General features: G+C 60.7%; 1 protein-coding gene across 1 annotated transcript; it reads left to right on the top strand.

The window, feature by feature from the left end:
- Positions 1-4014: 4014 nt before the first annotated feature.
- PLK5 (polo like kinase 5 (inactive)) lies at positions 4015-11048 on the top strand (the record flags this gene model as incomplete). The annotated part of the gene is made up of 15 exons (XM_081231762.1): positions 4015-4131; positions 4790-4903; positions 5057-5173; positions 5865-5994; positions 6117-6204; positions 6296-6391; positions 7038-7236; positions 7363-7489; positions 7640-7716; positions 7850-7934; positions 8184-8261; positions 8760-8949; positions 9888-10017; positions 10100-10210; positions 10863-11048. 15 exons carry the CDS (start codon positions 4015-4017, stop codon positions 11046-11048), a joined length of 1845 nt encoding a protein of 614 aa, XP_081087888.1.
- Between the last annotated feature and the right edge of the window lie 202 nt (positions 11049-11250).

Raw genomic sequence — 11250 nt, 5'->3', positions numbered from 1 at the left:
TGTCCAAGGTGGAGGCCCCGGCCAACGGGGGCCGGGTACCAGGGGTCCATGCGCCCCTCGTCCTCCCTTCCCATCCTCCCCGGCCCCTCAGTCCTGCTCTTCAGATCAACTCACGGCACTAAACCCTTGCTTCAGGGTCTGCTTTTGGCAGAGGCCGGACTAAGACAGGGGAGGAGAGACAAGCCGCCCACGTCAGTCTCCTGCTGGCCTGGACCACATCAGCGAGAGGGAGTGGACAAAGGGGATGCGGGGGGCTCTGAACTGAGTCCTGGGCACCGGGAGGAGGAGCCTCAAAGGAGAACCGAAAAGATGTAACAAGAAAGGTGGGAGGGGCTTCCCTGGTGGCGCAGTGGTTGAGAGTCCGCCTGCCGATGCAGGGGACACGGGTTCGTGCCCCGGTCCGGGAAGATCCCACATGCCGCGGAGCGGCTGGGCCCGTGCGCCATGGCCGCTGAGCCTGCGGGTCCGGAGCCTGTGCTCCGCAGTGGGAGAGGCCACGACAGTGAGAGGCCCGCTTACTGCAAAAAAAGAAAAAAAAAAAAGGTGGGAGAATAGCCTACAAAGAGGTGTCCCAGAGGACACGAGGGGACAGAGCTTCTAGAAGGAGCCAGTGACGGTGGGTGCTGAGAGGCGGGAGAGGCAAGGGCAAGGTTTGTTCCCGGAAGATGGAAGCTCAGGGAATGTGGCACCCAGGTCCCCACAGCCCCAGCTGGGCCAGTCTTGAGGCAGTGGGCACTGCAGTCATGAGGTGGCCTCCCGCCCGCTCTGCTCACGGGGCCCGTCCCTGGGGACCTGCAAGGTCTGGCCGAGGGCTCCCGAGTACAGACAGGCAGCAGGAAGTCCACTGCGTTTCAAAGTCCAGGAGGCAGGAGGCAAGAGAGGGACCTAGGAGCCGGGCTGAGTCACGCCTGCCCGCCTGCCCCTGTCCCAGTTCTGGAAGGAGGGGGCTGCACCACCGCGGACCCCGCACCCAGCCCGCCCACCAGCCTCCTGAGGGAGGCCTCCCAGGGTCCCGCCCAGGTGCTGTCTCAGCAGACACCCCCTCCACCTGCGGCAGGTATTTTGAGCGAGGCTCCCCAGCACTTCTCCTGGGAAATCTGCTGAGTCTGGGGAGTTATCTCAGGTCAGGGAAAGAACAGACTGGAGACAAATCAAGCCTCTGGCCTGGAGCACGGGGGCTCAGGGGACTGCGCGGCCAGGCTGGGGCTCCAGCCCATGACCACCCCGGCCTCCTGAGCCCTGGCAGGGGTCGGCATGGGAGGGTCAGGCAGCCCCACTGAGTTCCCCCCTCAACGCCTTCTCCTTTGCAAAACTGCGATCCTGTGCTTGCTATACACACTAGGCTTCAGTTTGCTCATCTGTAAAATGGGGGTATTAGCTCCCTAAGCCTGTGTTTTTGGGGGGGTAGGGAAGCTAAAATGGTTTTCACTTTCCGATTGTGGCAAAATATACAATCACACAAAATTCACCATCTTCACCATTTTTAAGTGCACAGCTCAGTGGCATTAAGCACATTCACATTGTTGGGCAACCATCTCCACCATCATCTCCAGAACTTTCTCATCTTCCCAAACTGAAACTCTGTCCCCATGAAACACTGACTCCCCACCCCTCCCCCAGCTCCTGGCCCCCACCATCTACTTCCTGTCTCTCTGGATGTCACTCCTCTAGGACCTTCTGTGAGTGGAATGACACACAGTGTGTCCTCCTGTGTCTGGCTTATTTCACTGGGCATCACGTCCTCAAGGTCCATCCACATTGTATCAAGTGTCAGAACCTCCTTCCTTTTTAAGGCTGAATAATATTCCACTGTGTGGGTGGAGCACGTTTTGTTTATCCCTCATCAGTCGATGGACACCCGGACTGTTTCCACCTTTTGGCTGTTGTGAATAAAGCTGCTATGAACATCTAAGGTTTTCCTTTTATTATAAAGTTTTCCATTTAGAGTGCTGGGGGAGGGCATCCCTGCTCGAGGGGGCGCAGGCTGGGAATGGGATGGCTCCCCAGCCCCGTGGAGGAGGTTCAGCCAGGAAAACAGCGGGCTGCCGGGAGATGGGGGCAGAGCTGGTGTCTGCAGAGGGTGTCAGCTGACAGCCCTGCTGTGAGGCACTGGGCCAGGAGCTTTGGATTTCTTTCCCCCAGGAGGCTTCTGGGGGTCCAGTGGGCTCAGCTGCCTACTGCAGCGTGAGGGCTCTTCCTATGCTCCTGTAGCCCCCGGAGGAGAGGCCTGGGGGGCAGTATTGGGGGGGGCAGGGGGTCCAGACGCACCAACCTGCACTGCAGGCCAGGTTCGGCCACAGTCTGGTGACTCTGGCTTGCATGTCCCTTCCTGAGCCTCAGTTTCCTCATCTATAACATGGGGCTAAGAAGAGCACCGACCTCTGGGATAAGCCACTTCCTGGAAGGGGTCTGGCTTTCTGACGTTGGCCTCCAGAACCCGCCCAGACCCCCGGCTTTGGTTAATTCCGGGTGATCGCCTCTCCACCGTTTCCTGAGGGCCGGGTGGGTCTGTCTTGGGCACAAGTGCTGAACAAATATCTGCATTAGCAGGCAGCAGAAGCGTGCCACTGAGAAGGACCTGGATTCCTGCCTGCCAATGCGGATTCCAGGGCGACAGTAATGTGACAGCTCAGACCCCCGGGGCCCCCAGCTGCCTCCTTCTGTCACACGGCACCTGGTTCTCATTAGCAGAGGACTCGGGCTCCCCCGGCCGCAGCCAGCTGGCCCCCTGCACTGGCCTGGAATCCTTGGCCCTGGAGCTGAGGCCGGCCCCCCGCAAAGGTACCAGAGGATGGCTCCATCCAATGCACAGGGGCCCCCGCAGAGTCCCCCATGCCCTGGGTGCCCCCATTTGACATGCCAGGCAGACATGTGACAACGCAGAAGGTGGTTCCTATCCCTGGTGGCTTGGCTGGGCCGAACTCCGAAATCTGGTCTCTGGAAAATTCCAAGGCCTGATTCCAGCCCCACGGAGCCCTGCTAACCCCTCCCCATTCATTGTGTTATGTAACTTTTGGGGATTAATACCGAGGCATCCAGAGGCAGCTGTCTGGATTCACATCCATCACTGTCCCTTCCTGGCTTGGGTAAACGACTTAACCTCCCTGGGCCTCAGTGTGTTCATCTGTAAAATGGGGACAAGGCCAGTTCCTGCATCTCAGAATCGGTGAAAGGGTGACTTGAGACAATACAAGGAAAGAGCTGGGAACTGAGTCTGGGGAACAGCTCAGAGATGCTCCCATGGTTCCCGGGGGGCCCAAGCCTGCCCACTTGTTTTCCATCCCCCTGCCTCTCTTTGGCTGCCCAAGCCAGGAGTCACAACCCCCAGTGTCTGTCCATCAGTACCCATATCCTGCTCCTTCTCACCACTGAGTGTCCATCATATACGCCAGCCTCCAACCCCCAGCAGTGCCCCTCTGGGCTTCACTCCCCTCCCCACCTCCTTGAATCCTGCTGTGGGTCCCTAGTGCCAAGATGATCAAGCCTCGTGCATTGTCATATGGGGCCCGGGGACCCACCTGCCAGGAGGACCCACAGTCACACGTATTCAGGACGACTAGACTCAGACCTCAAGCGTACTCTGGGGAGAGCCCTGCCAAGCCCTCCCTCCCCCCACCCTTCCCCTCGAGGCCTCCAGAGAATGAGACAATCCCTCTGACCTCAGTCTCCTGCTCTGAGAAATGGGCGTGTTGACAGTTCACAGCTTGGCGGGAGGCGCAGGATTGGAGGAGCAAGCGAGCTGAGCGCGCGCGGGACTGGCGCTGGGCTGGTGTGCCGGGTGCCAGCGCCGCTCTGGTCCCTGGAACTCCCGCCAGCCCCGCGTCCCCGCACGCCCAAGCGCCCCCACGCGCCCGCCCCCTCCCGCGCTGGCCGCCCCGAGCGTCTGGACTCCACCCCTCCCCCCTCGGCCAATAAGACGCGTCCAGGCAGCGCGCGGCCCCCAGAGCAGCGCTGCGAGCGGTGGTCCCGGCCGAGGCTGCGCCAGTGCGCCCGCCCGTCAGGCTCCCTGGAGGGATGGAGCCCGAGCCGCGGCGGCGGCGGCGGCGGCGCAGTTGCCGCCCGCTGGTCTCCGTCTTCCTGCGCGACCCGAGCTCGGGGCGCGTGTACAGGCGCGGGAAGCTGATCGGCAAGGTGGGGATCCCGGCACCCCCAGTCCGCTGGCGAGGGGGCCGGGCCGGGCAGGGGTCCCGGCGGGGCGGGGCGCGTTCGCGCGATCGCTACCGCAAACGAGCCAGCGTGCGCCCCGGCTTTTGTCTCTGCGTGTGTCGCGTGTCCACGCGAGTTTGGGGCTGGCGTGGGTGGACGCCCGGGTTTGCGATGTACCCGCTGCTCTGCGTGCATCGTGTGGCGGGAACCGGTGTTGGGCACGTTGTGTTGTGTTGTGGGTTGTGTGTCTAGGGTGTGGGTGTGCGCCCGAGTGTTCTGCGACTTGGAGCCTTGGTGCGGACCCAGACTCTGTTATGCTGTCCCTGTGCGTGTGTGTCTGAATGTGTCATAGGTCTCTGCTTTCTGTGTTCGGGCGTTGTACCGTGTGTCCGGGTACTGTATTAGGGTCCGTGGGCTCTATATATCCAGGTGTGGATGTGTCTGTGTGTCTGAGTGTATGTGTCCCTGTGCCTTCGTGTACTTCTGTGTGTTGTGTTGCCTTGGGTATCCAGGTATGAGGATGTGAGCTATGCATCCATGCGTCTCAGGGGTGTGTGTGTGTGCGTGTGTCTGTGTGTGAAGAGGCCTGGCCATCTGTCCCCGCACCTGTGTGCCCTGAGCTCGTGAATCGCCTGCCCCGCAGGGCGCCTTCAGCCGCTGCTACAAGCTGACCGACATGTCCACCAGCTCCGTGTTTGCGCTCAAAGTGGTGCCTCATGGTGGTGGCGGGGCTGGACGGCTGTGCCCCGGAGACAAGGTACGCTCTGCGCATCAGTGCCCAGGAGCCCTGTGACCAAATCGGGTCCGCAGAGACGTCCCTGCCCTGGGGGTGGGGAGCACGCCCGTGGGGGCATGGGTACCTCGGGTTTGGGCACCTGCCGGGTGTGTACACGTGGGACCCCGCCTGCAGGTGGAGCGCGAGATCGCCCTGCACAGCCGCCTGCGACATCGCAACATCGTGGCCTTCCACGGACACTTTGCTGACCGTGACCACGTGTACATGGTGTTGGAATACTGCAGCCGCCAGGTGCCCAGGGGGCGGGGCCTAGAGGGAGCCATGCCCCTCCCCGCCCCCAGTCCGCTGTGCTCATCTGTGTCCCCCCCATGTCTGTCTCTCCTTACCTGTTTCTACCTGTGACCACACTAGGCCCACCTGTGCTCACCTTTAATGCTCTTGTGCCCACCTGCCCACCCAGAGGCTCTCTTGACTCACCTCGGCACACCTATGCCCGCCTGTGCCCCTCCTGCACTCAGCCAGGCCCCACCTGCCCACACCTGGCCTCACCTGGGCAGTCCTGCCCCCCTTCCCCAGGTCCGGGGCCCTTGGGGCCACTCACATGGTGCAGCCCAGAGCCCAGATGTCCGACAGGCAGGAATGCGTGTTCCTGAACCCACTTGGACTTAGTTGCACCTTCATAGACCCCTTGAACTCCTTGAGCCCACTTAAATACACCTGAGCTCTCCTTTGCCCAGAATGTACCCACCTTGGGTTCATCTCTTGCCGAAAAGCTCACTGTGGCCCCCTCGGCCCATGTGAACGCCTATGTTCCTCCTGGGGCTCAGAGCTCATCTCTGCCTGTCCCACAATCAGCCACAGCCACCTGGGCCCAGCTGAATTTACCTTTGCCTTCTTGGGTCCCTGGAACTCACTGTACCGCCTAACCTGAGCTCACCTGTGTCTCCTCGGCGCTGGCGCTGAACCTGCCGGTCTCCTGCAGTCACTGGCCCACGTGCTGGAGGCGCGGCAGACGCTGACAGAGCCTGAGGTGCGTTACTACCTGCGGGGCCTGGTCAGCGGCCTGCGCTACCTGCACCAGAGGCGCATCGTCCACCGGGACCTGAAGCTCAGTGAGGGAGGGGAAGGGGCCGCGGGGGCGGGGCTGAGGCGGGGCGGGGGCGGGGATTTCACCCCCACGCCATGCTCCTCCCCCTCCCATCCCCACCTTCCCCCCGCCCCCCGCCCCGGGCAGGTAACTTCTTTCTGAACAAGAACATGGAGGTGAAGATCGGAGACCTGGGGCTGGCCACCAGGGTGGGCCCAGGAGGCCGCTGCCACAGGTGACCGGGAGGCTCTGAGCGGGCTCTCTGGGTGGGTGAGGGTGGGCCGGCTCTGGCCCCAGCCTTCCTGAGCCCCCGTTATGCCCCCCAGAGTGCTCTGTGGGACCCCAAACTTCCTGGCCCCGGAGGTCGTGTCCAGAAACGGGCACTCCTGCCAGTCGGACATCTGGGCTCTGGGCTGCGTCATGTGAGTTGCCCCAGAAGCCCCAGGCCTGGGGAAGGGGGGCAAGACTGCCCAGCTGGGGCCAGGTGTGGGCAGGTGGGAGCGGGCACCAGCAGGTAAGGACAGGTGTAGGCATGTATGTACAGGGGAGGTTGAGTGGGGGCACAGGCAGGTATGAGCAAACACAGGACCAGTGTGTGCAGCTGGGGGGCAGGTGGGAGCACACACCTGCCATCACCTGAGCGTGCAGGTATGAATGGGGCATATGGCGGGATGATAGCTTTGAGTGTGTACAGAGGTGTGGACAGGTGTGTGCAGGTGGCAGATACACAGGCAGATGAGGGCATATGTACAGGTATGAGGCATATGCAAGAGTTGAACAGGTGTGAGCATGCATAAACTAAAACTGGAAAGGTATATGCAGGTGTGTCCAGGTATAACCCAGGAGCAGGCAGGTGTACAGACAGATGCTGGTGTCTCCTGAGCAGACAGGAATGGCCAGGTGGGAGCAGATGTAGGGCAGCTATGAGAAAGTGGATGTGACGTTGGGTACGGAGTCAGGAAGTGTGGGAAGGTGTGGCCAGGTGTGCACAGGTAGGTGTGAGCCAACCCTGGATGCCCAGGACAGACACAAACAGGCACCCAGGTTCCTGCCCCCGACCCGGCCCAGGTACATGGTGCTGACTGGCGCCCCTCCCTTCGTGGCGGCACCCTTGTCGGAGATGTACCAGAACATCCGAGACGGCCGCTACCCCGAGCCTGCACATCTGTCCCCCAATGCACGCCGCCTCATCGCCCGCCTGCTGGCACCCAACCCGGCTGAGCGGCCCAGCCTGGACCACCTGCTGCAGGATGACTTTTTCACGCAGGTGTGGGGTGTCAGCGGGTTGATGCCTCCTCTGGGGCATCTCAGCAGACCCAGGTGTGGGTCAGGACCCCCAGCTAGCCCAGGTACCCAGGAGCTGTGTGCTGACGCCCAGCTCTCTGCTCCGAAGGGCTTCACCCCGGACCGGCTGCCGCCCCACTCCTGCCACAGCCTGCCCATCTTCTCCATCCCCCAGCCTCTGGGCAGGCTCTTCCAGAAGGTGGGCCGGCTGCTGCTGCCCCAGAGCCGGAGGCCTTGTGAGTACCGCCCTGCATCTCACACACCTGTCCTCCTCCCTACCTGTTCTGAAATGTCACCGCCACGCCAGAGGCGGATGTCGGTGGCAGAGGTCCCGCCCTGCATGGGGTCAGGCTCTGCCCCCCCTCCAATCCTCGTGCCTCCTGCAGGCTCCTTCCCTCCTAAGGAGGCCTCAGGTCCAGGAGAAGACGGCCCTGACCCTGACTCCATGGAGTGCGGTAGTGAGGTGAGGGCGTGGGGAGGGGGGCGTGGTGGGGAATGTGGAGGGCATCCTCACAGGGAGGCTGGGCAGAGGGAGAAGCCAGGGGGTCTTCAGGGGGGGAGGCCAGAGCCCCCAACCCCTGCTGCTCCCTCCCCAGGCCTCCCTGTCAGAGGGAGGGGCTCCGTGCCCCGAGCGCCCCGTCCACCTGCTCAGCCAGGGGACCCTCGGGAGTGACCCGGCGGGTGAGCAGACTCTCCATCGTAGGTGGAAGCTGTGGGCAGGAGTGAGGGTCGAGAAGTTGGGGGCAAAGATCCTGCCTTGCCAGGATCACGTCCCCTCTCGCGGCCTCAATTTTCCCACCTGTAAAATGACGATGATGTCTGGAATCCTTCTGGGGTGAAAATAAGACTTTCCCAGATGTGGGAGTTTGGTGCGGGGCTGGTTGGAGGGGCCCTGGCCTGTCTGTCCCCCACAGAGATCTGTCTCCCCAGGGCCCCAGGTGAGCCCAAGGCAGGAGGTAGAGGCAGCCATCAGGAACCTGCAGCTTTGCCTGGACTCTGGCGCCCCAGGTAGGAGCAGCACAAATGGCTGCAGATTGTGTTACAGAGTTCCAGCTTCTCCTGAGGCCCAGCTTCCTGGGCCACTGGATTTTCCCAGGGTTCCCATTATTGCCCTTTTTCTCTTCTGCAATCCAATCTAGGATCCCACATGGCCTTGAGCAATTTTTATTTTTTAATACAAAAAATGTTTAATGAAATAAAGCAAAGCCCTACAGTATTTTGGACCTTACAAGCATTTCAGATTTACTCATTTCCAGAGGCAGCTGTGATCCCAGGGTCCCCCAGTCCTCCCACCTCAAGGCAAGAGTTGGTGGTTGTTGTTGTTTTTTTTGGCCGCGTGTGAGATCTTAGTTCCCCAACCACGGATTGAACCCGTGCCCCCTGCAGTGGAAGCACGGAGTCTTACCCACTGGATCGCCAGGGAAGTCCCAAGAGTTGGTTTTCTATTCCTTGGACTTTACTCTCCATCTCCTGTGCCTCTGCCGTCCTTCTGCCTGCCCCTTCCAGGACCCCTGCTCACTTCATTTCATCCTGTGCCAGCCATGCAGGACCCGCCAGGAGAGCAGCGGCCCATCCTCTGGGCCCCCAAGTGGGTGGATTATTCCAGCAAGTACGGCTTTGGCTACCAATTGTCAGATGGGGGCAGTGGTGTCCTACTTCGGGATGGCACCCACATGGCCCTGCGTCCCGCAGGGGGGTAAGTTGTGGAGTTCCTATCCCCCTGGGAGGCCAGGCCCTCCTCCCTGCCTTTCTTCATTCACTCCTCACAGATATATTAAACATCTACTGTGCACACCTACAGATGCTTACTGCCTGGTGGGGGAGAACAATGCTAAACAAATGAATTACTAAGTTGATTTCAGGTGGCAGTTTTCTGAAGGAAATGAAGCGGGTGAGGTGACATTGGGGAAGTGAAGATGAGTCTCAACAGAGTGGTTGTGGAAGGAGGGGCTTTCTGAAGAAGTGACGCTCAGGCGAGACAGGAATGATGAGAAAGAGTCCGTCAGGAACAGCATCTGAGGCCTAGGGAACAGCATGTGCAAAGTCCCTGAGATGGGACTGAGCAGGGTGGGTTTGAAGAACGGCAGGGAGAGGGGGAGGACATGAAGTCACAGAGCCTCACAGGCCACTGTTGGGGTTGGGGTGGGAAAGAGGGGTCAGACTCACACTTTTTTTTTTTTAATTAATTTATTTATTTTTGGCTGCATTGGGCCTTCGTTGCTGCGCATGGGCTTTCTCTACTTGCTGCGAGCGGGGGCTACTCTTCGTTGTGGTGCATGGGCTTCTCGTGGTGGCTTCTCTTGTTGCGGAACACGGGCTCTAGGCAGGTGGGCTTCAGTAGCTGTGGCGCACAGCCTCAGTAGTTGTGGTTCGCGGGCTCTAGAGCGCAGGCTCAGTAGGTGTGGCGGCCCATCAGGATCTCAGCGTGGACAGGCCGAGTCTGTGGCTCCAGGGATCTGGAGTTCAGGGGAGGGGCCGGGGCTGGATGGACAGAGAGGGCTGGTCCGTGCAGAGCTGGTTTCACATCATGGTCCAAGAGACACGGCTGCGTGAGAAGGTGTCCTCGGGTGTGAGGCTCCCAGGACAGAGTCCTGACAGTTGGCACCGCCCTGTGCAACCCCCCACCCCCATCAGCCAAGTCATCTACATGCCCGACCGGGGAAAGCTGGAGACGTTCGCCCTGAGGGATGTGCCCAGCCTGCTGGGCGCCAAGCTGGCCGTCCTTCGGCTCTTTGCCCGATACATGCAGCGGCGGCTGCGAGAGGTGAGGGCTGGGTGGGGCTGGGGGGTGTGCCAGGTGGTGGGAGCCCTCGGCCCTGAGGCCCCGTGGCTGGGTCTGTCCACAGGAGGGGGGCCTGTCCACAGCCCCCTGGCCGGCAGCCCCCAGCCTCTGCCTGCTGCGCTTCCTGGTGTCCGAGCGGGCCGTGCTCCTGCTGTTCAGTGATGGGACGGTGCAGGTGCGTGAGGGTCCCCCCCCAACAGGGCTGTTACATTGCACGCTTCTAGGGGGAGCCCCAGGAAAATCGGAAATAAAATGTGTCTGAATGACAGCAAAATGTCCCTTAGGGTCATCCTCCTGTATGGTTACCTGTAGCAGCTGTCGAAATGTCATTTTGTTGCAGAATCATTTTTAGGTTTTCCTGCGCAGTCCTGGCAATCCCTGGGACATCATAGCCACTCCTAAAACAGATTTCAAATGCACTAGTATACAATACTTATTATTTTAAAAAATTAGTATGCTTTTATTTTATAGTAAAAATCCCCTCTCTGTTCAGACCAGAGTACCCTGGCCTGGGCCGGGTCTCAGAGGATTGTCTTCAAATGGTCCTGCCCAGCAGCTGTGGAAGCTGGTACCCATGAGGACCTGCTGTTCCCCAGGGCACAGGCTTAAGAGTAGGAGGTCTCACTGGGTGGCTCTGGGCGGGGGAGTCCCATCTGAGCCTCAGTTTCCCTGTCTGTGTGGTAGAGCCCTGGGCACCTGACCCTGAGTTCCTATGGGTGGGGCAGCCACTGAGACTCAGATCAGGGGGACCTCAGTCTCCTATCCACTTGTCCTCCGAGGGCCAGGGCCCCTTCTCCCCTCGGACCCAGTTCCTCCCGCCTTGGTAGGTCAGCTGCAGCGGAGACCAGGCTCAACTCGTGCTGAGTGGTGGGTGTGAAGAGCAGCGGCTCACGGTCTGGGAACAGGGCCAGCCTGGCACCTCCTACCCGCTGGGCGTCCTGCGGAGCCACGGCTGTGCTCCGGCTGCCCGCCAGCACCTTCAGCATGCGATTCACATGCTTCAGAGCATCTAGCTTCCCTGAGGGTCAAGGTGGACCTCTGCATGTTGATGCCCAGGACCCAAGCTCCATTTCTGTCCCTCTTGCTTCCCCAGAGGGGACGTCCTTGGGGACAGCTGGGGGAGCATGCAGGGGGTATAGGAGGTGGGGGTCCTTGCCTCATGGCGTGACTGTTCAACCCAGACTTGTGTTTGGATTTGTTCTTTTTTCATTAAAG

The sequence above is a fragment of the Mesoplodon bidens genome, assembly GCF_964165515.1.
Source record: "Mesoplodon bidens genome assembly, chromosome: 4".
Classification (NCBI taxonomy): Eukaryota; Metazoa; Chordata; class Mammalia; order Artiodactyla; family Ziphiidae; genus Mesoplodon; species Mesoplodon bidens.
The sequence above is the reverse complement of the archived record's forward strand: the minus strand, read 5'-3'. Positions and strand labels throughout refer to the sequence as shown.